Source organism: Pelophylax lessonae, assembly GCF_965119305.1.
Source record: "Pelophylax lessonae genome assembly, chromosome: 8".
NCBI lineage: Eukaryota > Metazoa > Chordata > Amphibia > Anura > Ranidae > Pelophylax > Pelophylax lessonae.
The window spans coordinates 241,918,105-241,945,670 of record NC_138775.1 but is presented as its reverse complement, the minus strand read 5'-3'; the positions used below and the strand labels follow the sequence as shown (position 1 = coordinate 241,945,670).

Below are 27,566 nucleotides of genomic sequence, written 5' to 3'. Positions count from 1 at the left end.
CACCAATCCCTGAAAGGGATCATAAAGAAAGAATGGGAATGCCCTGAAAACAAACTTTTCTTCCCAAAAGCGATGAAAAAGAGATTCCCGTTCGAGGAATCAGTAGGCATTTGGTCCAAATGCCCGAAAATTGACGCGCCTCTAGCCAAGGTGTCGAAAAAGTCGGACCTGTCGTTTGAAGACATGGGCCATCTAAAAGATCCTATGGATAAGAAGATCGACGTGACACTTCGGAGGGCTTACGAGGCGGGGGCGGCATCTTTTCAGCCAAACATGGCTAATACCTGTGTGGCTAGAAACGTATCCTTTTGGCTGGAACAGCTGGAAAAAGTCCCAGGTAACGAAGAGGCGCAAGACTCCCTCCTCTTGATAGAGAAAGGGGTGGCTGACGCGGCGGCTGAAGGCGTGCGAATTGCAGCCCGAACCACCGGGCTAGTAAATTCAGCCAGAAGAGCCCTCTGGCTCAAAACATGGGAAGGAGATTATGCCTCCAGGAATAAGCTGTGCAGTATCCCTTTTGATGGGAAGCTACTTTTTGGCCAGGAACTAGACAAAGTTCTGGAAAGATCGGCGGACAAATCCAAAGGATTCCCTTCTAAAAAGAGGGAGAAACGGAAGAGATTTTTTTGCCGCCCAAGAGGCGACACACAAACCAAGGGAGGAAAACCAAATACCCAGAGGAAGTGGGTATACAATAAAAACAAGGGAAGATCAAACAACTCCTTTCCGACCAATAGTAGCAATGTCAACAAGCCCCAGTGACGCCAGACAGCCGGTAGGGGGAAAACTAAGATTCTTCTTCCCCCAATGGGAAAGGTTCTGTACGAATCAGTTCATAGTACAGATTGTCAAACAAGGCTGCAAGATAGAATTCGTGACAACCCCTCCTCACAAATTCCGGGTAACATCTCTACCGAGAACATCGCCTGGGAGGGATCCATCTCGAACCTACTACAAGTGGAAGTAATAAAGGAAATACTCCTATCACATCAAGGGGAAGGTTTCTTTTCCAGAATCTTCTTAAGGCTAAAACCATCAGGCAAACACCGCCTGATTCTAAATCTCAAGGACCTCAACCGCAGGGTAAGGTACAGGAGGTTCAAGATGGAATCCATCTTCTCAGTGAGAACTCTACTCCCCGAAGGTGCATTTCTAGTGACCCTGGATCTTCAAGACGCCTACTTACACGTGCCAATCCATCCAAGGCATCAGAAGTTCCTAAGGTTCGCAACCAGACAGGGGTCACAAACGCGCCTATTCCAATTCCAGGCACTTCCATTCGGAATCTCATCGGCACCCAGGATATTCACCAAAATTATGGCGGAGGTAGTCCAGGATCTCAGGGTAAGAGGGGTCCAAATAATCCCCTGCTTAGACGATTTCCTGATATACGGCAAATCGGAGTCAGAAGTGTTGGAAAACCTACAAATAACAGAGGATTTCCTCACATCCCTGGGGTGGGTAACTAATGCCCAGAAATCCCACAAAACTCCTTCACAGGAGATGCTGTTCCTGGGTTATCTGATAAACAGTCACGCAGAAAATCTTACTACCAGAAAACAAGATTGTGAAGCTCAGAGAAGCTACAAGGCGCTTAATAGAACTGCACCAAATTTCAAGAAGGGACACCATGGTGGTTCTGGGCCTCATGTCAGCAGCCATCCCAGCAGTACAGTGGGCTCAGCTACATATGAGACCACTTCAGGGACATCTCCTGAGCCACTGGAACGGAAAGACCTCGGAGTTGGACGGTCTAATATCAATCCCACCAACCGTAAAAAGATCGCTAACATGGTGGCTAAAGGAAGACTCCCTCGCTCAAGGGAGATTCTGGATGCCGTCAGGTCAGAATAACGACGGATGCAAGTCTTTTCGGTTGGGGAGCCCACATAGGTCATCAAGTGAGACAGGGAACGTGGTGCCAGTCTGGGGAGGAAGTATCCTCAAACATGAGGGAGCTAGCGGCCGTAAGAGAAGCTCTGACCGGATTCCAACAAGAAATAAAAGGGAAACATGTTCAAATCCAGTCGGACAATATTACGACAGTCTCTTGCATAAACCACCAAGGTGGCACACGCTCAAAGCACCTGATGAGAATAGCACAAGACATTCTCTCAGAGGCGGAAGCAAACCTTTTATCCCTTTCAGCAGTGCACATAAAGGGGTCAGCAAATGTACTGGCAGATCTCCTAAGCCGGAGGCACCTGGACCCAGCGGAGTGGGAACTAAACCATCAGGTTTTCAACCAACTGGTCCAGAAATGGGGAATACCAGAGGTGGACCTTTTCGCCACAGAGAACAACAAAAAAGTGAAGAAGTTCTACTCTTTACACAAAGAAAGGAATGCACTGGGAATAGACGCCCTAGCTTTCCCTTGGAGATTCGGTCTGGCGTATGCATTTCCCCCGATCCAGCTGATTCCAAGAAGAGTCAGGAAAATCCACCTGGAGGGGACAAGGGTAATCCTAGTGGCACCATTTTGGCCGAAACGAGCATGGTTTACTCCACTCCAGAAGATGGCAAAAGAGGAACCATGGATGCTACCAGCCCAGGAAGATCTTCTGGCTCAAAAGGGTGCACATCACCCTTCCAGTCAGACGTTACAATTGGCAGCATAGATCCTGAATGGTGCATACTATTGAATAAAGGGCTATCCACAAGAGTCACGGAAGTACTACTTCAAAGCAGAAAACCAGTGACCAGAAAAATTTACAATAAAATTTGGAAGACATACAAACTGAAAATGGAGCCAAGCAACAGGAACCTAAGGGAAATTAGTACTGTGCTTGATTTTTTTTCTAGATGGAGCAGACAAAGGTCTAGCCGTAAGCACTCTCAAAGTGCAGGCGGCAGCTCTATCGATTTTTCTGGAAAAACCTATAGGAGAAGATCCTTTAGTAAGGAGATTCTTTAAATCCATCAAAAGATCCAGGCCCAGCAAAGATCTTAGTCTGGCCCCATGGGACCTAACATTAGTTCTACAGGCACTCACCAAAGCTCCATTTGAGCCTTTAGAAGAATGCAATCTAAAGAACCTTACTCTAAAAGCGGCATTTTTAGTGGCAATCACATCTGCCAGGAGGGTGAGTGATCTACAGGCTCTTTCCATCAAGGAACCTTTCTTAAAGATTTTTCCGGATAAATTAATCCTCAAAACGGATCCTCTTTTTCTCCCGAAAGTCTCATCAGATTTTCATCGGACTCAGGAAGTGGTCCTCCCATCATTTTGCCAAAATCCAACCTCCCCAGGGGAGGAGGTATTTGCTACTCTGGACGTCAAGAGGTGTATCCTACACTATATAAGAGTCACCAGAGAAATCAGAAAATCCGCCAACTTATTCATCCTTTTCGGAAGCACTCAGAAAGGGCAAGCAGCCTCAAAATCATCCATAGCCAGGTGGATCAGAATGGCCATCGGTGCAGCTTACACAGCGCAAGACCAGAGTTTACCAGCCGGCATCAAAGCACACTCTACCCGGGCGATATCAACATCTTGGGCAGAAAAGGCTGGGGCCTCAGCAGAGCAAATCTGCAAAGCAGCTACCTGGTCAAGTGACCTGACGTTTGTCAAACACTACAGGGTCGACCTGGTCCCCGCCCAGGATCTATCCTTCGGTCGCAAAGTGCTCCAGGCAGTAGTCCCACCCTAGGTATGCATCGTTGGGTTCTCATGTGACCGTCCTGGAGGATGACTTGGGAAAGAATAAGTTATTACCTGATAACTCCCTTTCCAGGAATCCTCCAGGACGGTGGACCCCCACCCTATTAATAAATTGTATACTTAGAATTATAGTTTGAGCTAGTCGCTTAAGCAGGCCAGTTCATCTTTTAACAACTGTGGGGCGGCCTTTTAAACTTAATTGTGCTTGTGTTTCCTGTAGGAGGAGGAGCCATCTCTCATGTGACCGTCCTGGAGGATTCCTGGAAAGGGAGTTATCAGGTAATAACTTATTCTTTCTTCAACACATCCCAGAAATGCCCAATTGGATTGAGATCTGGAAAATTATGAAGCCCAAGTCAACACCTGGAATTAGTTGTTTTCCATAAAACATTCTAGAACCATTTTTGCAGTGTGGCTAGGCACGTTATCTTGCTGAAACTGCCATCAGGAGATACCATTTCCATGAAGGGGTGTACTTGCTCACTAGCAATGTTTTAGGCAGTTGATAACATGTCAAATAACATCCGCATGAATGACCGGACCCTTGATTTCCCAGCAGAACATTGCCCAAAGCATCTCCTCTGGCTTGCCTTCTCCTATACTGCATCCTGGTGCCATCTCTTCCCCAAATAGAGATGCACCAAAATTTGGGACAAAGAAACCTATCGGACATAAATGGTGTTATCGGCATTTTGCCTATCCGAGAAAAACGTGCTGATAATGGTGCCGAAAACGCATGTGTTTTTTTTTTTCTTTTTGCAATTTTACTGTGCTTATGGTGTTTTATTTTTTTATTTTTAGGTCATGTGACTTAAAAACCACATCAAAAATTTAACCAGGGTGCATTATTGATGCACTCTTGCTGCGTTTTTAATGCATTTCAACCGGGAGCTTTTGGTGCGATTTTTTTTTTTTTTTTTTTTTTTTTTTTTTTTTTTTTTTTTTCCCCCCCTCCCCCCCCCGACCAAAAATGCAGCAAGCTCAATGGGCCAGTGTGAAGATTAACATTTTTCTTGAGCTAAAGGTGCCAGTAATGGCTGACAATAAATTCATATTTTAAATTCATAGTAATAATTCAAAAGTTAAATATAATACTATATATATATATATATATATATATATATATATATATATATATATATATATATATATATATATATATATATGGAATATAAAAATATTTATATTTTTTTTAATAACTGTTAATTTTTGGTATCGGTTTAGACACCTAATTTTCCATTTGGTGCACCTCTACAAATACGATGCACTCACACCTGGCAATCCACATGATGTAAAAGAAAACGTGATTCATTGGATCAGGTCACCTTCTTCCATTGCTCTGTGGTCCAGTTCTGATCCTCAGGTGCCCATTGCAGATGCTTTTGGCTAAGGATATGGGTCAGCATGGACACCCTGAACTGTCTGTGGCTACACAGCCCCATACACCACAAACTACAATGCCCATTTTTCCTGCTTTTAACACATCAACTTCAGGGACATGTGTATTTGCTGCTTAATATACACCTCCAACTTTTAGATGCCATTGTAACAAGATAATCAATGTTATCCACTTAACCAGCCAGTGGTCATATAGTTATGGCTGATCTGTGGATGTGCTTCCATGACAGCTTTGTGTCATTGCTCAAGGCAATCTTCTGATGTCAACAATGGCGAATCATGCCTGTGCAATGAGTGTAGGCACAGAAGAACATGCAACAGGGTGACAACGCAGGACAACAACTGGAGGCTAAGCGTTGTCACCTTAAAAGTAAACACTTTGTATAATTTGCTCTGTAATTTATACCGTACATATCAGTGCAGGAGTCCAAAAAGAGGGTGTACCGTGGAATATTTGAGTGTTATGGGGACACCCTTAAACTATGACTTGGTCCTTTAGCAGCGCATTATGCCGTGCCCAGGGATATCATGCCAAGCAGGAGGGCACAGTTCATTGGACATTGCTGTACAGTAAATATAGTGCCAGCTATTTCTGCTTTTACCCTGTTTACCTAACTGGGCTGGCATGAGTTTTGCGGCTTCTAAAAGGTGGTGATTTAAATTTAACCATCTGTGTGTATTTATTTTCCAACAACTCGGTATATGTTTGTTTTTCCTTTTGCCAATATAATTTTGTCTGCATATTACCAGGCAGTTATCAGCATGTTACTAAGCTATTTTCACGTAACAAAAAAAAAAAAAAGTTATATTTTTGAATGCTCTTTAATAAATCTTTTTTTAAAGGCTGTAATTTTTGTTTTTCTTTAAAAAAATATTTTTTGTAATGATGTATTAAAGTTTATCTCTGTGCCAGAAAACGAGTAAAGCATTGGTCATAGCCTCTGCCCCGAACAGATGTGTACTGGGGTGAGTCCAGCTGAACTGTGCCTGAGCCCATCTCTTCAAATGAGCCAGGACCTGGTACCGAGTGATCACACTAGTCAAATCAACAGGATTTTAGGGTCAAACGTGCATGGTATGCACGGTATGAAGTACAGGGGTTTCGTTTGCACACATTTGCAAAGTCCTGCATAAGGTGCAGGGCCACTTCACGGAACCCCTGTATATGTTTTTAATGCAAACTGTTAGACAGAATAATTGGGTTGGTTGCAGGCTGGTTGGTAAGTTGAGCTGGGAATTTTGTTTGACATTCATCGCCCTTCCATGTGCGAAGGCCTGTTAGAGGTGGGGCAGTGGCTATTTGTATGGTATGAAGTACACCCTTAAAGCTGTAGTAAACCATTGCAATAAAAAAATTAAAAATAAACTTTCCTCTGCAAAATAATAACAGAATGTGTTAGTATGCATCCCGTACTTTGGTTTTAACATGCGTCGGCCTTCCATGTGCTCCTGAGAGACTATTTTAACTTTATAAATATTCGCTGCGATTAGGAGGGGGCAGTGGCCATTTGTTTGTACTGTTGGAATACTAGTGAGGGGACATACTGGACACCTGTGCTATATGCTGGGTGTCCAGTGCGCCCCTGTGCCATTTGAGGGGGTGGGCTCCTTCCAGGCTCACCTGCCCTCTGCCTATTCATTATAATGCATGTGCTTCTACTATGGAGGCCCTCAAAAATGTCGAAGTTAGGCCTGCGGATAATGATGGGGTGCCTATCACATCTTGCGCATGTATTTGCAAATGTGTACTAACTAAACCCCTGTTTTTAACACAAACTGTTAGACCAGTAGATTTGGTTGGTAGCAGACTGGTTGGCGAGTTTAGCTAGGAGTTTCCTTTAATTTTGTTTTACTTGCGTTTCCCTTCCATGTGCTTCTTGCTGTGAAGTCGTTATAGGTGGAGGCAGTGGCCATTTGTTTGTACTGTTGGAATACTGGTGAGGGGACACCTGGACATGCACGGGGCGCCCTCTATCTATTATTACGCATGTGCTTCTACCATGGAGGCTCTAAAAAAAAAAAAAATGTATAGAGTTAGGACTACAGAAAATACTGGGGTGCTGTGAAGAGGCTCTGCAGCTTACACATATATTTCAAAATGTGCGCAAGTTAAACCCCTGTTTTTTAATGCAAACTGTTAGACAGGATAATTGGGTTGGTTGCAGGCTGGTTGGTCAGTTGAGCTGGGAATTTTCTTTTGGTTTGTGTGACATGTACTCCTTGCTACGAAGGTCTGTTAGAGGTGGGGGCAGTGGCTATTTGTTTGTATGATATGATGTACACCCTTAAAGCTGTAGTAAACCATTACAATAAAAAAATAAACTATCCTCTGCAAAATAACATAATGTTATGGGATAGTATGCATCCCATGCTACCACATTATGAAATGCCTTAAAACGAATCCCTTTAGCAGCGCACTGTTACCTCTGAGAGGGCTTCCATCTTCCCCCAGTGTTCCCTTCCGGGTTTGTAGACTTCGGCTGCGTGAGTGGCCTGAGCTGTGATGACGTCACGAGCCCTTGGTTACGGCATGGTGCTCTGAAGGTCTGGCACGGTATGCAGGACCTTCAAAGCGCATGCACCGGTGGCTGCATCGGTTTCATCCAGTGAGGATATCTTTTAAACCATGCACGTTTAGGAGATATTAATTTTAACTATAAGTAAGCCTTATATAGGCTTACCTGTGGTTTTAAAATCACAAAGTGGACTTTTCTACCGCTTTAAAGTATAGATAAAGACAAAAAGTTTTGGATAGAATATAGAGGAATTTGTGAAAGAAAATCACATATTTTGGGTTGTCCCCAGAAAAGCAATAGAGGGGAAATCTTCTAATGGGGACACTAGTTCTGATGACCTGGGAGTCCCCAAGGAATTTCCTTAATTTGATTGGATTTATTATCGCTTCCCGTTTGGCTATGAAACAGGAGGTGAAGGGATATATCTGAAATTGGACACAGATGACAGGAAAAAAAATCTTGACGGCTTATAACCCTCCCTTGCACTATCTCAGTGGTTGACATTGCGGCCCGGGGGCCGGATGCAGCTCTTTACTTGCCCTAATCTGGCCCTTGAGGCATTCTTTCTCCATCTAACACCAACAATGGAACACTATTATTCCCACTGACACCAATGATGAAGCACTATTCCTCCCACTGACACCAATGATGAAGCACTATTTCTCCCACTGACGCCAATGATGGAGCACTAATACTCCCACTGACACCAATGAGGTGTGTGTGTGTATGTATGTATGTGTGTGTGTGTATATGTGTGTGTGTATGTATATATATATATATATATATATATATATATATATATATATATACACACACAATGGGTGGGACCATATATTTGTTGTTTTTAATAAAGCACCAACATCCCAATTTAATAAAATAAAGAAGGGGAGGAACTGGGGAGTTTAAGTGTCCGTTCACACTACCGCGGCACGACTTCGGGGGCGACCTGTGAAGTCGCGTGCACCGCGACTTGCACGGACTTCACATAATTGAAGTCAATGCAAGTCGCTCTGATGTCGCCCCGAAGTAGTACAGGAACTATTTTCTAAGTCGGAGCGACTTGAGTCACTCCTATTAGGACGGTTCCCGTGGCACTGAATGGACTGCGACATGTCAGACTGACAGGTCGTCTGACAAGTCGCGGTAGTGTGAACCGTGTCTTAAGGTGCAAAATCTGTAACAAAATCTACCACACACATAAATGAGGAAATTGTATGTAATATATAAAATATACAAAATTTGATTTCTCACAGAATAAGAAAAAAAAAAAAATTCGATAAAACACGTCAATATGTTAAAAAACAGTAAATAACCGCGCTATAATTGACCGGTTTCGCCAAAATGGCTTCTTCAGAATAAGCACAGGTGATGCTCTCCAACTAAATAGACAAATACAAAAAATGTGTGAATATATACATACACCACAAATAAATATCATTATTATCAAGGTATAAGTGTTATAGGTGCGGCCTTTGTTAATCCGTTTAGTGAGCCATCCATACCTAAATGTAATACGCACAGCAGGGGTTCAGAATCATAGGAAACGCCGGGGCTAATGCCATATAGGGAGCAGTCAACACACCTGATCACCCACAGAAGGGAGATAACCACACCAATGATGGAGCACTATTCCTCCCACTGACACCAATGATGGAGCACTATTCCTCCCACTGACACCAATGATGCAGCACTATTCCTCCCACTGACACCAATGATGCAGCACTATTCCTCCCGCTGACACCAATGATGGAGCACTATTCCTCCCGCTGACACCAATGATGGAGCACTATTCCTCCCGCTGACACCAATGATGGAGCACTATTCCTCCCGCTGACACCAATGATGGAGCACTATTCCTCCCGCTGACACCAATGATGGAGCACTATTCCTCCCGCTGACACCAATGATGGAGCACTATTCCTCCCGCTGACACCAATGATGGAGCACTATTCCTCCCGCTGACACCAATGATGGAGCACTATTCCTCCCGCTGACACCAATGATGGAGCACTATTCCTCCCGCTGACACCAATGATGGAGCACTATTTCTCTCGCTGACACCAATGATGGAGCACTTTTCCTCCCGCTGACACCAATGATGGAGCACTATTCCTCCCGCTGACACCAATGATGGAGCACTTTTCCTCCCACTGACACCAATGATGGAGCACTATTTCTCTCGCTGACACCAATGATGGAGCACTATTCCTCCCGCTGACACCAATGATGGAGCACTATTCCTCCCGCTGACACCAATGATGGAGCACTATTCCTCCCGCTGACACCAATGATGGAGCACTATTCCTCCCGCTGACACCAATGATGGAGCACTATTCCTCCCGCTGACACCAATGATGGAGCACTATTCCTCCCGCTGACACCAATGATGGAGCACTATTCCTCCCGCTGACACCAATGATGGAGCACTATTCCTCCCGCTGACACCAATGATGGAGCACTTTTCCTCCCACTGACACCAATGAGGGGGGGGGCTATTCCTCTGACTGATACCAATCATGGGACACCCTTCCGCCCACTGAAACCAATAATGAGGCATTATTCCTCCCACTAAAGATGTGGCATTATTGACTATCACTGACACCAGGACATTTTCTTCTCCCACTGGCTACAGTCTGGACCCCGTAAATTCTAAAGGACTGGCCCCTTGTTTAGACACCTCTGACCTATCCAAAATTTAAAATAAAAACGTTTTGCCTGTAGTTCTATTTTAACTTTATTTGCTGTGAGCTTTAAAGTGTGTTCAGTTACATTTCTATTGCTGCAAATGTACAATATCCTGATTTCTTTTTTTTTTTTTTTTTTGCTCATGGTAGTGATTCATAGACATATCATAGAGCTTACCAGCCATAAAAGAGATCTTTTCATGAGAAGTTCCTAAGGGCTTGACAATTACACAACTGTTTTCCAGTCCAGCGATCTGCTGCGTTCTGCAGAGCATGGGATGCTGGGAGGGATATAGGAGTGGAAGCCTCTTTTATTGCACGTGTGTCAGCAGTCTGGTGATTTAATGGTGTAAGACAGCAGCAACTGGCATGGCCTCTGGAGACAGCTGGCCAGGGAGGAGACTGCTGTCTGCAGCATTCATACATAATTGTATTCGTCAGGCCTGGTAGTCCAACTCTGACTGCACAACTGACTGGAAGACGCACAGTAGATTCTTCTTAACATAAAAAACTAGTGACAATGCAAAAATGCTTAGATCACTCCTTTTTTACTGGTCATAGATGATTTATTTATTTTTTTTCATTTAGTGGGTTGAACAAGAAATAAGGAACAGATTTCTCCAACCACATAAATGAGGTAGATGGGGACCCCCCTCCTCCAGCCAGGACATCTGTAAATCTGACAGTGGGACTCTCTGCTGTCAGCATACAATGATCAGCGGCTGCAACCAACTGATCAACAAAAGTTTTTCAGCATTCCCGTTTCCTATGTATGGCCAGCTTTACAGTGGTCTGGGTTGTAGAGGCCCAATGGTTGCATTTTGGCAGGTTAAGGGCCCATTCACACTAGGAATTGCATGTGAATCGCACCGGAACATTGTGCGGCTCCTGTGTGATCCGCAGTTCTGTGCATTGCAATTTCCGTCCTATTCATTTTGATTGGGCTTAAAGCACACCACACCAAAAGTAGTGCATGCGCTACTTTTTTAAATGCACAGCGGCCGCATCACATGGTACTTTTGTTCCGTGTGGGCAAACGCCCTGCGATTGTGACCTGCGTTTTGGGGGGTGTTAACTTTGTACTGACTCCCGCAGCAGATTGCATGGGAGCGCACATTTCCCACACTGCATTCTAGTGTGAAGGAGCCCTTAAAGCAGTGATGGTGAACCTTGGCACCCCAGATGTTTTGGAGCTACATTTCCCATGATGCTCAACTACACTGCAGAGTGCATGAGCATCATGGGAAATGTAGTTCCAAAACATCTGGGGTGCCAAGGTTCGCCATCACTGCCTTAAAGGATGCAGTATGTTCGGTGGCAATCCTGTCTATGGAAGCGTTCTTTGCTAAGGCTGTAGTGTAGGACATTCTCCTTTGTAGCAATGAAGTTAAATTTTTGGCTTCTGGAAGAAAGCAGGGATTGTCTGTGAATGCAGAATATTTCCTCCAGGCTACAATAAATTTGAAAATACGCAAAATGTTGTCACAGTGGCGCCTTTTATTTCTGATCATACAGTATTGAGGATTGCTCAGTATGACTGGATATAAAGGATCCGCACGGTTATCTCCACTCTGTGCTTTTCTTTCAAAGTCAGCCGGCGAACGCTCTGAGTGATTAGCTTGCTTTTTCCCACAGAGATGGGAACAATTATGATCGATGTACAGATATTGTCACTTGTGCTAATCCAACAGTTGAGTCCACATAATTGACTATTAGAGATGTGTCGGTTTTCGGTAATTCGATATATCGCGGTATTGCATACCCACGGTATTGTTATTGTGGCATTTTTTAAATACCGTGTTTCTCTGCTCCTCAAGTCTGACTGTTGAATTGATACATTTCAGTGAGCTGGGTGACTCATTCACTCACTCAACAGTTCACTCACTCAATAGAAACAGCTCTGGTAATATGATCCTAGAGCAGGGGTGGGGAACCTTTTTTCTGCCAAGGGCCATTTGGGTATTTATACAATCATTCGGGGGCGGTACAAAATTATCAACCTAAAAATGTGCCTGTTATATTTGGTCAAAAATGTAATTAACCCCTAATGTGATGGCTGCAACTGCTTCTCTTTGGTGAGGTGTGTGATGTTAGCTGGTATTGATGATGTTGCTACTCGCAACTGGTTTTCCAGGTTTGCGTCGGTCAGTCTGGAGCGCAGTTGACTTTGTGGTGGTAAGTTTTGAAAAGAACTGCTGGTGGTTATAGCTGGCTGGTACTGCTGTGGGTACTGCTGGCTCAGGCTGGTACTGCTGGCTTGTACTGTGCTGTGGGTACTGCTGGCTGGTACTGCTGGCTCAGGCTGGTACTGCTGTGGGTATTGCTGAATCAGGCTGGTACTGTGCTGTAGGTACTGCCTTGGGTACTGCTGGCTCAGGCTGGTACTGCTGGCTGGTACTGTGCTGTGAGCACTGCTGGCTGGTATTGCTGTGGGTACTGCTGGCTGGTACTGTGCTGTAGGTACTGCTGGCTGGTACTGTTGTGGGTACTGCTGGTACTGTTGTGGGTACTGCTGGTACTGTTGTGGGTACTGCTGGTACTGTTGTGGGTACTGCTGGTACTGTTGTGGGTACTGCTGGTACTGTTGTGGGTACTGCTGACTCTGGCTGGTAGTGCTGTGGGTACTGCTGGTTCTGCTGTGAGTACTGCTGGCTCTGGCTTATACTGCTGTGGGTACTGCTGACTCTGGCTTATACTGCTGTGAGTACTGCTGGCTCTGGCTGGTACTGCTGTGTGTGCTGCTGGCGGGAAATGCTGGCTAGCAGCGGCGCAGCGCTGGAGGAAGAGGCGATGTTTCCTGTATTGGTCACAGGCGGAGTGCATTTGATATCACTCCGCCTGTGACTCACGCAGACTGTCAGAACGGAGCCGGAACTATACAGGAAGCATTGGCTCCGTTCTGACAGATCAGCCGAGAGACACAGACTCAGCTGCACGGGGGGCCTGACTAAATGACTTCGAGGGCCACATACGGCCCCCGGGACGTAAGTTCCCCACCCCTGGAGTAGACTATGGGCTTTCCGTTTCTGCATCACTTTGTCTAGGGATGAACCTCTTGACGTTTTCGCTGTTCCTTCCACTGACGCATCTGCCTATTCGCTAAAGCTTAATGTGATACTAAAGTCTTGTGTTTTCTTTTTTTTTTCATTACAAAATAACAAACATGTTATACTTACCTACTCTTTGCAGTTGGTTTTGCACAGGGCAGCCCGGATCCTCCTCTTCTCGGCCCCCACTTCCTGTCAAGTGCCCCCACAACAAGCAGCTTGCAATGGGGGCACCCGAGCCGAGCCGCAGCGCCGTGTGTCATTTCAGACACAGAGCCATAGCCCGGCCCCCTTTCTCTCCTCATTGGCTCACTGACTTTGAGAGCAGAGGGAGCCAATGGCGCTACGCTGCTGTCTCAGTCAAACAGGAGGGTGAGTCTCGGACAGCCGAGACACTCCTGCAACATCGCTGGATCGAGATGGGGCTCAGGTAAGTATTAGGGAGCTGAGGGGGGCTACTGCACACAAAATGCTTTTTATACTAATGCATAGATTTTTTTTCTCAAATGCATTTTAGCTAGCTTACAGATTCAGCAAACTGCCATTTGTCTTATTGCTCTTTACCATTTTCTTTAAGTAATAAAATCTCTTTTGTGTCTTCCAGGAACAGGCCCCAGTACCGGTGTACCATCCAACCCCAAGCCAGACCCGACTAGCTACTCAGCTCACAGAAGAGGAGCAAATCAGAATAGCGCAAAGAATAGGACTCATACAGCACCTTCCTAAAGGGGTGTATGATCCTGGACGGGATGGGTCAGAGAAGAAGATTAGAGAGTAAGTGTCTCAGGAATACACTTCTAGTTCACTGCTGCCTAATTCATATGTGCTATGGAAAATTGTACACAATTGTACCAGTTTCAAGAGAGTGAACGCTCATCTGTCACATAGTCATCCAATCAGCTTGTTCCTTGCAGTATTTCAGACTAGCAGGAAGAATTTGATTGGCTCTGGTGGGTGACAACACTGACAATCTTTACTTGGACACCTTGATAAATGAGGCTCAGTGTCTAGCCTCCACACTTAATATATATTACTGTGTTAAGGTTATTCTATCCATAGTCCTACATCAGTACCCCAGAAAAGAGCTGATGTAATCAGATTCATCAGTCGTAAATAAGGCTGACTATGGTTTTCCCTATGTTACAAGTCACATGACCTAATGCCACGTTTAAAGTAGGACTATAGGCAAAACTTTTTTTTATGTTGGATAGGGCAAGGGAGGGTTATAACCCCTGTCAGATTTTTTTTTTTTCGCTATCTGTGTCCCATTGCAGATATTTTCCATCACTTCCTGTCCCATAGCGAAACAGAAAGTGAGAGGAAATCCCTTCAAATTAGGGGAATTCCTTGGGGGGACCCCCTGGTCACCAGAACTAGCTTTCCCATTGAAAGATTTCCCCTCTATTACTTTTCTGGGAACAAACCAAAATTTGGGATTTACTTTCAATGACAATGGTAAACCGGATACATAGAGAGGGTGAATCTCTTTAACAGGGGTACAGACAGCAATACAATCTGACAAGCATTGTAATCCCTCTCCCTACTATCCAAAAAAAAAAAAAAAAGTTTTGCCTTTTAGTTATGCTTTAAGTAATTTGGCCTGGAAGCAAAGAACTGTGGTATTCCCTTGTTGATGTGGACTGGTAGGTTTGATACCCTCTTCCTACCCTCCCTCATATTCTGTTAAATAAAAATTAAATACAATTTAATTATTAATGCACAATTCTCTTCAGCAGTTATTTAAAGTGGATCAATTATGTATGTTTAGGCCAACTTTAACTATTTTCTTGGTTTGGGGTTTAAGCAATTTCCTAGCAATTTAATTTTTTTCTCTAAAAACTGAGGCCCTGTAAAATGGTAATTGCAATTTATTATGTTGCACGATATTTGCGCAACTGTTATCAAACACATTTTCAGGAAAAATAAACTAAAATTTTTTTTATTACACACAAACACTATAGAATACCTGATTTTTCGATATAATATTAAAGATGGGTGTCGAGTAATCAAGCCTTCAAACTGCGCAACCCTGTGAAATTTTCTCCATAGGCAGCACGTTATCAGTTTAGTGTTACTGTGAATTTTGTCCCTGGAATTATTGCGCTCCAGTTTTCACAGCGATACCCCACATGTGGCTAAATAGCTGTTTACATTTTCATGCCTGCCCTACATGGGCATTTTTGTGTGCGTGGGGTGATGTGCTTGCTCTTAATTATTTTCTTTTTATTTGTGTTCTATTTATATTGTAATGCTAACAAGCCCCCTATGTGATATCATGGGCAGGTGGCAGCTTCTCTTTATGGAGACATCAGGGGTCTACTAGATCTTTAATGTCACCTTCGCCCTAGGTCACAGTAGTTGGAGAATTACAGCTCTAAATCCAGAAATGACGAAGTGCTTGTTGCTCCTGGGATCAATTAAAGAAGTACAGCCGAAGCTCATTTGGCTGTATTTCTACTGTGGATCACAGGAATACAGTTTGTTCTGTACTCCTGTGACCCGCTTTCAGCACAGAGCAGACTGAAGCAGAGCTGGTCCAGGCTCGGGCAAGATTGTGACAATGGATTCAGGGTCAGCTTATTTGCCTGGATCCAGAGGCGTAACTAGAACCTTCAGGGCCCCGGTGCAAGAAACCATATAGGGCCCCCCTGGCCTGGGCCCTTCCCTTCAACCCTGGGGCTCTTCCCACTGATCCTGGGGCCCTTTACTGTCATTGCGGGACCCTTTATTACGGTTCTGCAGTGGGCCCCCTTCCTGCCATGTTAGGGCCTCTCCACGGTGGTGGAATGCAAGTGCCCTGTTGCAAGTGTGACCTTTGCGATCCTGAATGTCACCCACTGGTGTCAGTAGTTTTTATTTTTTGGTATTTTGATTGTATTTTTCTTTATTATTTTATTTTTTTTACAATGCCAGTTACTATGATGTCCATTCAGAAAGGAAAGGAGCTGGTAAATTACATATTTGCCGACCCCTTCCTGGTTCTCTATTGTGACACATCCCCTGCAGCAGCCGGCAGGAGAGGGAAGGGAGCACAGTGGGGGGGGACCAAGGGAGCACACAGGGGCCCAGAGACAGCAGAACACAAGTGAACTGGATAGGAGGAGTGGCAGGGGCTTCATACAGAGGAACCAATCTCCTCCATTTTCCACCTGCAGCTACAGGAGGAAAAATGAGGACAGTGATTTCTCTACATGCTGCCCCCGCCACCCCTCCTATCCAGGTGTACAGGGTAGCCCCACAGGCCCCCTGAAGCATGGGGCCCGGTTGCAATTGCAACCCCTGTAGTTACGCCCCTGCCTGGACCGGCACCCGGTTCAGCCTCTCAGCAAGTCGCTGAGAGCCTGTGCTGGCTGCTCCTGCCCCTTCACAGCCCAGCGCTCCAGTGAGTGAGGAGGGGACAGAGAGCCAGTGACTGACAGTCACCAACTGTCTGCTCACGGATTTGTGAGAAATTAGTGATCGGCGGTGTTAGATCGCTCAGTTCTCAGTGTTAGAGACGCTGAGGGACAGATGTAGCATCCACCTAGGAAAGTATGAAACTTAAAAAAAAAAAAAATTTAAAAGACGTATGGGTTTTTGTTTTTTAATTGCAGAGATGTAAAAAATAGCTTGTTTTAACCCCCTGGCTGTTAAAAGAGAAGTATGGGGTTTCTCTTTTTTTCCCCAATCATGCTTGCATAGGTGGATGCAGCATGGTTCGCTCGGTTCTGACAGCTCCCTGAGCAGAGAGCTGCTGACTCTGTCACTGTTCCCTTCTCTGCCTTTCCTCGCTCACTGACGCGCTGAGCTGTGGAGGTGTGGGGAGTGACTAGCTCAGGCTCTAAGCTGCTTGCTGAGAGGCTGAGCCGGGTGTCAGTCCACGCACCTGGCGGATCCCGACTATCATTGTCGTGATGACGCGGTGCCTGGACAAACATCTATGATGTCAACAGAGAGCGGACTTTAGGTCGCTCTCTGCTGAAAACGGGTCACAGGAGTGCAGAACAAACTGCACTCCTAAGATCCATAGTAGATGTACAGCCAAACGAGCTTTGGCTGTACATCTCAGTTAATATACGATCTATGGACTGGTGTGGTTAACCTAAGCTAGCAGATCACAGGTGTACTGTCTCACAAAACACCCATCCCTGAATCCAGTGCGGTACTTTGAGTCAGTCTGCAACTGTGCTGGTGGCTATATAGTTACAGATTACACTTTTTTTGGTGTTAACTTTCACGGGAATAGCTGTAAACACAAACATGAATTTCAGGCTCCTCAGCTCCAGCCCAGAGGGATTGTGTACAGTATGTGTGTTCTTAGTCTTCCTATGGGGACATAGAAGAGATTGTTCCCTTGTAGAGCTGCTATTCTTTTTCAGATCTTGACAGAGGCCAAGAGTTCAGGCAGTTGAGAAAAACAAAAACAATTTACAGATCACGGTAACTTTCAGAATCTTTTCTGCTTCTGTCTGTTGAGGCCCACACTCTGAGGCCAGTTCACATATATACTGCTGTGACTGGCGTTTTCCACATTGGAAGAATGCTGGTCACTTCTAGGACACAGAAAATAATTGTTTCTCTTTCGTTCATTGACCGACACTGCTCTTGATATTCTTAACCATTGGGCTATACTGCCCCCTACAGGAGTAGGACACTAGGCAGTAAAAAAGTCTGGCTACGCACATGGGCAGTCCTAGGGGGTATACCTCCTCCCTCTCTCTGCTATAGGCACTCAGTTGTTTTTTCTGCCTAGTCAGGAGTAAGGACTTAGTTCCTTTCTGGGATCTTTGGTTCTGGAAAATGTTTTCTTTTCAGATAGAATTTTTTTTTTCTCCTGGCTTTTTCCTGTGAGATCTTTCCTGTGAGATCTACAATCAACTGCCGGACTGGGCGACGGGCTGGATAATCTAGATCCAGTGGTCACCCCAGTCTGGCCAGCGAGCTCACACAGACCTCCGCTCCACGTTAGTTGGCTGCGACAGCCCCACTGGATAGGGGCTGGCTTGTGAGTAAAACGCAAGGTCACATACGACCAGGTCTCGGCCCGAGTCGCAGCGTTCCTCCTGGCCAACAGCCCTCCCATTTCGATGGGAGAGGGGTTCTGTCGGGAGCGGTGCCCATCTGGTTCCTGGTATGGCGAGTAGCTGTCCCCCCCCTCTCCCCCTGGAGGGTTTTGGGGTAGACGTGGGTCAGACCCCCTGGTTCCCCTCCTTGCCTCCGGCGACGGGACGATTGACTGTGTAGGTAGGGGGAGTTGTACCCGGTGGGGGCTCCTGTCAGGGCCCCCCATCCTGTCTTGATCTGTCCTTGAGGCCTGTGTTCCCTCCTGGGTCCCTGTAAGCCACGTAGTGCCATGCGGGGCTGCCATTTTGTTGTAGCCTTTTTTGTTTCTATACACGGAAGCCATTTTGCTGTGGTTTGCCATTGAAAATAGCAGCGGCCATGACAGTGGAGCCCTGTGGGCGGCGATTTTCGACAGTGGGAGCCCCTCCTCATCCCCTGGTGCTGACTCCTGGATCCTTTCTCTTCCTGATCGCCGCACGTGTAGTGCAGATTATCCTGGTGGCTGCAGATGCCTTTTTCTGCTGGGTGGTGAGTCTGGTGGGGTCCTCTCCCTCTCTGCTGAGGATCGCTTGGTGCTTGTGCCTGGCGACCAGGTGGTGCTGCCAGCGTGGTGAGGGTTGTCTCTTTTGCAGTGTGTTACACTATTTATTGGGTCCCCCTGGCGACTCATGGAGTCTTTGGAGCACATCTCCCCACCTGATCCCCTCTCTGAGGCTGCGGGGCCCTCCGGGTCCCAACCATCCATCAATGCACTGACAGCGGTCCTGGAATCCTTTGTGTCCCGGGTGGAGGTGGCTTTCGGGCGACGGGCTAGCAAAAAGCGCCCCCCGCCTTCCCCTGCCTCATCTGTCTCATCAGATCCTGAATCTGATTTGGCCACTGCGGACGTGGGTCACCCTGCTGGGTCTGCAACCTTGCGCCCGGAAATTCTCTGATGGTGAGGAAGATTCCTCCACAACTGCAACTGCGCTCAAAAAGGCGCTGGTGGAGGCACTGATTGTATCTGTGCGTGAGACCCTGAAGATGGAGGTCACAGCTGCGACGGAGGCGCAGGTTCCCTTTGGCACTCACAAGCCACCCAGAGCGGCAAAGGGGTTTCCTTTCCCTGCCTATTTTACCAGAATTGTCGCTAAAGAGTGGGGACGACCAAAGCGTCCCCGTGGGGACCCTAAGTGCTGTACTAGGTGTTACCCCTATGAGGAATCTCTTCGTAAGAAGTGGACTATTCCACCGGTGGTAGACCCTCCGGTTTCCAGATTAAACAAGGCATCCATGATTCCGGTTGAAGAGCCCTTGGACTTTTAGGATTCAGCTGACAGGAAGGCGGAGGCTGTGGGCCGCAATATATACACTCTTGCTGGTTCGGCACTGAGGCCGTTATTCACCATTGCCCTTGTGTCGCAAACTCTGACGGAGTGGGCTAAGCTCTTATGCCATGACCAGGAGGGAGAACAGCTCCCCCTGCCATTGCCTAGCTGGCAGACTAGCTGGTCCAGGGACTGCCGTTTATCTGTGATGCCTCTTTGGATGCGGCTCGGCTCCCTGTTTTGGCAGTGGTCCTTCGTAGTGTCTTTTGGCTCAAGTGCTGGTCTGCTGACCAGACTTCTAAAAAGGCCTTGACTGATCTTCCTTTTCAAGGGGATCGCCTGTTTGAAAAATACAGTGGATGGCATAATTTAAGGTCTCACGGGAGAAGATTTATTTTCTTCCCCAGGCTACTAAGGGCAAGGAACCTCGTCGCAGACGTGGGCCTTCCTTTTCAGCTCATAAGAAGTTTTTCCGTTCCTCAGGGTCGACTGACAAGGGCCCGAAGCCCTCCAGGGCCTCTAGAGGATCCAAACGAACCTGGTCTGGCAAGCAGGGAGCGGACTTCTCCAGACCCACAGACAAGACTCCTTCAGCATGAAGATGCGTCCTCAACCGTATCGGAGGTGGGGGGGGGGGGATTTATTCGCCGGTTTCCACACCCGTGGACTTCCCTGGTGCAAGACAAGTGGGTCCACGAAGTAATTCAGTCTGGCTACAAGGTCAAGTACTGGTCTTATCCCCCGGCAAGGTCCTTTCTTCCAACTTGCGCCTGTCCTCAGACTGCTTACAGCGTCTGTTTGGGGAGGTACAAGATGGTGATTCAGGCCTATTCCATCAGGGGTCAGATTCCTCCTTTCCCTGTCAAGGCGCACTCTACTAGGGAGCTTAGTGCCTCCTGGGCTATCCGTCATCAGGCATCAGTGACGCAGGTTTGCAAGGCGGCCACTTGGTCGTCAGTTCACACTTTCACAAAGTGGATGGGTTGCCATCTGCGTATGCTCCTTTTGGCCACAAGGTTTTGCAGGCTGCTGTTTAAGAGGACTTGATTCTTTTTGAGGGTGTATTGTTTTTTTCAGGTGGGCTCCAGTTGTTTTGGTTGCGCTCCTGTTGCCTGGTTGGCTTTGTAGCCTGGGAATTTTTTTGCTTTTCCCACCCCTCATGTTTTACACGTCTTTGGGACGTCCCAATGGTTGGGAATATATGGAGCTATGGTAAAATCTTTTTCTTTGTTCATTGAAGGACACAGCACCCACCCCTCTGTGGAGTTGTAAATCTCCTGACACTGCTTGTAACTACACTGAGTGCCTATAGCAGGGAGAGGGAGTATACCCCCTGGGACTGCCCATGGGCGTAGCCAGACTTTTTTTTTCTGCCTAGTGTCCTCCTCCAGTAGGGAGGCAGTATAACCCAATGGTTAAGAAAATCAAGAGCTGTGTTCATCAATGAACATCAGAGAAATGGATTTTATGGTAAGTCAAAAATCCAGTTTTTTCTATGTGTCCTATTCACACTGTAACTCGGCTCAGAGCTGTGCTGCAGTGATCTATGATATAGGCAGACATGCTGCATTTTATCACCATGTTCTGGGCTGAATCACATGTTGCTGTACAGCAGCACAGCACACTACCCCACCCCACGCTGCTTTACAGTGACATAAATGAAGTGTCACTTTGTGCACTTCAAATAAAGTTGAGGAAAAAAAAGAGAGAACTGTGTAATGTGCTGAAACATGCATCACAGCCCCCTACTGTCGGCTCACTGCAGCCGGAAAGGAGAGATCCCGCACACTAAACCGCGGGGGGTTAGGGTTGCGGCAGCTGTTCGGGGCTGTGTGAATTGGCGCTGTGTAAATTGGCTATGAAACTAGTTACAGTTGCATGGAAACTACCAGAATTCTTAGTATTTTGTCCACTTTTTGTTTTGAATCCAGATGTGGGTTCTGTTATCTTGGATATTTGCTGTTAAAGGGTTTTTAGATAAATGGCTTTTTTTTGGCACAATTGAGATGTCATTGGGTCAACATATCCGCAAAGTATGTCACCGCAAACAAAAACATTTCATCTCTACATTACATGCTCATAGCCACATGTTTTATCCAGCTGATCTGCAAGAAATATTGTGTGCTCCTACCTTTCCCTTTTGACATGACAACACAGCATAGTTTTGGTTCTGAATTTCAAAGCACCTAGTGTCAGCCCTTCTTAAAAAGTTATTAAAAGCTTATTTTTTTTTTTTTTATTAAACAAATAAACATGTTATACTAATCTCCTGGGGGTATTGCACAGAGCGGCTCCAAGCCTCCTTTTCAGGGTTCCCCACAGGCACTTTTGGTTCCTCCTTCTGTGTCTACCTCCATAGCAAGTGTTTTTGTTATGGTGACAGACATGCAGGCTCAATCCTGAGCTGGACTCGGAGTGTCCATAGACGCACACAATGCAGCTCGCCCCCCCCCCCCTCCTACCCCCACCTCACAGGATTTGATTGACAGTAGGAGGAACCAATGACTTACGCTGCTGCTCCTGTGCGTATGCAGAAAAATGAGCCAGGCAAATATTTTGAGGGTGGTAGAAGAAGATACTACAAGAATATTAAGCCTTTAAAAACACTTTAAAGTGGAACTAAAGTCCCACTGTCAAAAACTGCGAGCAGGCAGGCTGTTTATTGCACAAGAGATATTAAATATCTCATGCAGTAAAAGAAACCTACCTGTCTGCTACCTGGTTGCAGGAAAGAAATTCACACAGTTCCCCAATTAACACAGACAGTGCTGACAGGGGACTCCCTCCTGACGGGAATTCGCACCGCAATCGCACCCAACTCACACAGGACCCTTTTTTTTGGTCCGCAGCAGAATTGGATCGCATGGTGGTTCACACTAATGCGATCGGTTCTGTGCAAACTTTCAGATCTGGGGGTGTCCTTAACCCTTAATTGACATCCCCAATCGCATATGGCAGTGTGAACTTCCTGGGGTGCGGATGAGATGCGGGAACAGGCTGTATATTCGCAGCGTTCCCGCATCGCAGAAATGTGAACTGGCACTTAGCCAAATTACATTTACTGTCCTTTTCATGGCAGTCCCATTAATCCATACATACACTTGGACGTGGCTGGTTGGAGTTGCTCACAAGTTGCAAACTAGTTTCTGATCAGTGAAGGGGAGATTTTTCAGGTTCTTGTATCACTGCCTGGAAATAAACATTTAGCCTTTAAACCAGAATGACCGCTTCCATCAGAAGCTTCAAATACATATTCCCTTTAAGTCATATAGTCTGTAAACTTAAAAGAAAAAAAGTCCAGTGCACTTTGGCCTTTGTATGCCACTCCTGCACTTGTTACATACTATAGTTACATAGTTAGTCTGGCTGAAAAAAGATGCAAGTCCAAGATGTAGTTCCCAATAGAAGGGGGGAGGGGGATGTGTGTGTGTGTGTGTGTGTGTGTGTGTGTGTATATATGTGTGTGTGTGTGTGTGTGTGTGTGTATATATATATATATATATATATATATATATATATATATAATATATATAATTTTTTTTTTTTTCTTCTGTTGGTTACACTAGATGGACTTGTGTCTATATACACAATCCTATACCCACAGTTGATGCAGAGAAAGGCAAAAACCCCCCCAATAAAGCATGATCCAATTTGCGCCAGCGAGGGAAATCATTCCTTCCTGATCCCCCATGATACAATCGGATATTCCTTGGATCAAGTTTTTTTTGTGTTTTCTTAAAGTGTGCCACATTGCCACCTATTTTCCCATAAACCTAAATGTTCTCTTCTTTCCACAGGTGTGTGATCTGTATGATGGACTTTGTGTATGGGGACCCCATACGATTCCTGCCCTGCATGCACATTTATCACATGGACTGTATAGATGACTGGCTAATGCGATCCTTCACTTGCCCTTCCTGCATGGAACCAGTGGATGCAGCACTGCTGTCCTCTTATGAGACTAACTGAGCCTCTCCTGGACCTCGCACAACGAAACATTGGCTGCTCAGGGTTCCCCTCGTCTGAACCCAAAGAGCCACGAGCATTCGGATTAGGAGATTGCACACAAAATACTGAATGATTTACCTGTCGGCATCCTTCAATATATCCCCAGTACTTCACGTCTGAAGGAATCCATTTTTATCGCAGGCATCCAACCAGGGTTTAAAGCGGCGGCTCCTGTTTAATGGATGATTTCTTCTTCGTCTCAGATCCTATTGTGCTTAGAAACAATGCTTTGTTCACTTCCGTGTACCTGTCATTGGATACAAGGCCTATTATGTATGTTAATTCTATTGATTCTGTCTCCTGCCTTGTCATTATTCTGCACCTTCCACGTCTCCTTCAGTAGCCTGTTATGATGTTCTAAGTGAATTTGTGAGGGTTTGTGTCTGTCAGTGTATGGGGTAAAGCCGTGCATCGCTCCAGACATTATACGAGGCCTGGCATCGGATGGATATACTTGGCACTAGTGTTTATGTTGCTCTGTATGTGGACCTTCTGGATGAAACACGCCTGATATATGCACACAGTGATATCCGCTAGAGTGTTCATCCTCCTGTGCTTTACCTCTTGGATGGATAGTTTGCAGAAGAAAGAAGAGGAATCCACTCTTTATACAGACACCATGCCCTCTGGGTCAGGGCACATCTGTGCCAAAGGTGATCTGTCAGAAGATAGACTGTGGAGGAAGATTCCGGTTTTAAAGGACTGGCACGCAACTAGTTTTAACCCTTTGGTTCCCAGGATGGCCCGTGATGGGCTTCTGGCTCCTCCTTGAGCAGAGGAATTATTTGCACCTTTTATTATTATAATTAATTATATTATATTATTATTTCTTTCCATTGGAAATGGAAATTCCATGGCCTTAGGTCTCTGTAACGTTGAACTTTGTCATCGCAGGACAGGCTCCTCACCCAAGCAACGCTGTCTGAAGCAGTTAGCGCTTCAGCTGCTGAGGAGCTACAGATCCCAGCATGCCCTGCTGCTCCTCAACAGCTGGAGAGATATAGCTTGCCCATGCTTAGCCTAGCGAGAGGTGACTGCAGATTAGTGTTGCAATTAGAATCACGAAGCGGTTGAACGTGATCCATTAACCAAACGTGAATTATTTTTTTTTTTCAACTGTGTATTCCAAGCAAATACACAAATTACAGAATCTTTTTGTGTAGAATACCCCTTTGAGGTTCAGGACATCCCCACCGCAGTAGGTGGGTGCTTGCTGACTTCGAAGGGATTAACCATCATTTGTGTTACATTTATGTTTATGTAATCACTACCGTATATTTTTTCTGTTTGTGTTTTTTTTTTTTTTTTTATTTTGTCTAAACTCAAACTGTATTTTCATCATCAGCCTTTGAAAGTGGTGTTGCTAGCTCAGCATCAGATTAAAGCTGTGTATTCTGAAAGTTTAAACCCCTGATTTGGCTGTGCTTCAAAACGCTTAATACCCAGGACTGAAGAGCCCCTGTTCTCAGCATTTCAGCTCCCAGATCTGCAACTCATGCGAATACATTTGTTACACTACAATAGTACTAGTCTGATAAGATGCCCTGCTTCTGTTTTAACCTTGTGATGGACATGCAGAGGTCTCATTTTGTGGAAACTGAAAGCAGTAGAAACCGTGATCTGATCCGGAGTAGTTGAGGTGAACAGAGACTAGAGTGGAAATAGTTCTAATACTCAACTATGAGCTTGGGCTTGGAGTTTGTAACTGAAGATATGTACAGTACTTGGAAACAAACTTTATTAAACATTTAATGATGGCCATCTGGCCATCACATTAAAAAGTCACATTCCAAAAGGGGTGTCTTGGATCCTTTAGGTCAGGGATCCCCAATCTACGGTCCTCCAGCTGTTGCGGAACTACACATCCCATGAGGCATTGTAAAACTCTAACATTCACAGACATGACTAGGCATGATGGGAATTGTAGTTCCTGAACAACTGGAGGGCCATAGTTTGAAGACCCCTGCTTTAGGTCTTCAAAGCACCACTGAGCTAATGGACTTTGGTTACAGTGGCAGTTTATGATTTTAGGTAAACTATATGGTCAAACCTATGTTGACATCCCACCAAATTGAGCTCAGGTGTTTCCAGTGAAGGGTACTGGTAATGTTAAAGTGATACTAAACACACACTGTTTAGAGCTGGGTTACACTGGGGCGACTTGTCAGGCGACCTGGTCGCCTGACAAGTCGCCGCGTATCACCTGCCATAGATTAGCACAGGACCCGTTCTAATAGGAGCGACACAAGTCGCTCCGACTTAGAAAAAGGGTCCTGAGCTACTTTGGGGCGACCTGGAGCGACCTGCATTGACTTCAATGATATGAAGTCCGTGCATGCCGCTCCGAGGTCGCGGTGCGAGCTGCGCACCGCGACTTCACAGGTCGCCCCGGCAAGTCGGGTCGCGCCTATGTGAACCGGCTCTGAAAGGGGTTGTAAACGTTTGATTTAAAAAAAATAAATAAATAACAAAGGTTATACTTGCCTGCTCTGTGCAATCGTTTTGCACAGAGCAGCCCCAATCCTCTTCTTCTGGTGTCCCCCACTGGTGCTCCAGGCCCCTCTTTATCAAGTGCCCCCACCGAAAGCCGCTTTTCATGGGGGCATCTCTGTGGGCTTGCTCCCGTGTCACAGCTTTTGATTGACAGCAGTGGGAGCTTCATTGGCCAATCAGTCTGTCCAATGAAGAGAGTGACAGCGGCTGGAGTCGCTGGGCTTGTGCACATCACTGGATCAGATTGGGCTCAGGTAAGAAAAAGGGGAGGAAACTGCAGCACAAAACATTTTTCACCTTAATGCATTCTATATTCTAAACCTGAAGGCTTTTCAACTGCTTTCATTTTACATTATCCCTTCTATTTCTGTAAGTGGATTTTTTTTTTCTTTTTAATAAAATAAAGTACCTTTTCCTAATCAATATGCAGCTGTCACATGACCCAGCTCTCTCCCAGTCTGTCTGCAGGGAAACATAAGCAGGAGGAGCTTCTAGTTCTGCTGCTGGTCACATGTTCAAAAAAAAAAAAAAAAACAGCCTTTGGAATACAGAGTAAAAATAAATATCAATAAACTGTTTGAAATTAGCAAACAAAAATATATTTGAAATCAAAGCTTTATTATTTCTGCCAGTCACAGGCTCTGTCACACCCCGCCAGCCTGTGCCTTAGAATAAGAGGAAGGTGAAGCCTCCATTAATCTACATGTAATATCCCACTACCATTGTGTTTAGCCAGTTCGTGGGCATGGAGGGAGGGAGGTATGGGCTGTGATTTATCACTGTAGGACTCTACAGTCACATGGGCTGCTCAGATGTGATAGGGAGGAAATTCTCAGCATAGAAACTCAGTCAAAATGGAGAATGTGCAGAGTTGCCACCACAGCTGCAAAATCCCTACCTGAATTGGGAACATGAACAGAAGGTGGCCATAGAAAGCAGCAGAATACAGAAAATGAATATCCTAGTGCCTGAGTGAACATGAATAGCAGGAAATACGCCATTTATTGATAGTTTTTTATGGTATGGGTTTAGTGACACTATAACCACTTGACTTATGGAAGATTTACCACCACAACCCCCGCCCCCCCTCCTGACCAGGCCATTATTTATGATATGACACTGCGTTATTTTACAATTATGCGGTCGTGCGACACTACCAAAAATATTTTTTGGTGTTTTTTTTGCGCTATAAACAGACAATTTTAAAAAAAAAAAGGAAAAAAACAATCTTTTTTTTTTACATTCTTCTATAAAATATATCCAATAAAAACATTGAAAAAAATCGAATTTCTTCATTAATTTAGGCCAATATGTATTCTGCCAAATATTTTTGGTAAAAAGAAAATCCCAAAAAGCGTATACTGATTGGTTTGCGCAAATGTTATAGCATCTACAAACTATGGGATATT

General features: G+C 45.5%; 1 protein-coding gene across 1 annotated transcript in view; it reads left to right on the top strand.

Moving 5' to 3' along the window:
* The window catches only part of RNF11 (ring finger protein 11), an 88,332-nt gene extending 63,347 nt beyond the window's left edge, over nucleotides 1-24,985 (top strand). Inside the window, exons 2-3 of the mRNA XM_082265736.1 lie at nucleotides 13,911-14,080; nucleotides 23,454-24,985. Coding sequence (XP_082121862.1) covers nucleotides 13,911-14,080; nucleotides 23,454-23,625 — 342 coding nt within the window. The 3' untranslated portion in view covers nucleotides 23,626-24,985. The remainder of the gene's footprint in view (nucleotides 1-13,910; nucleotides 14,081-23,453) is intronic.
* The last annotated feature ends 2,581 nt before the right edge of the window (nucleotides 24,986-27,566 follow it).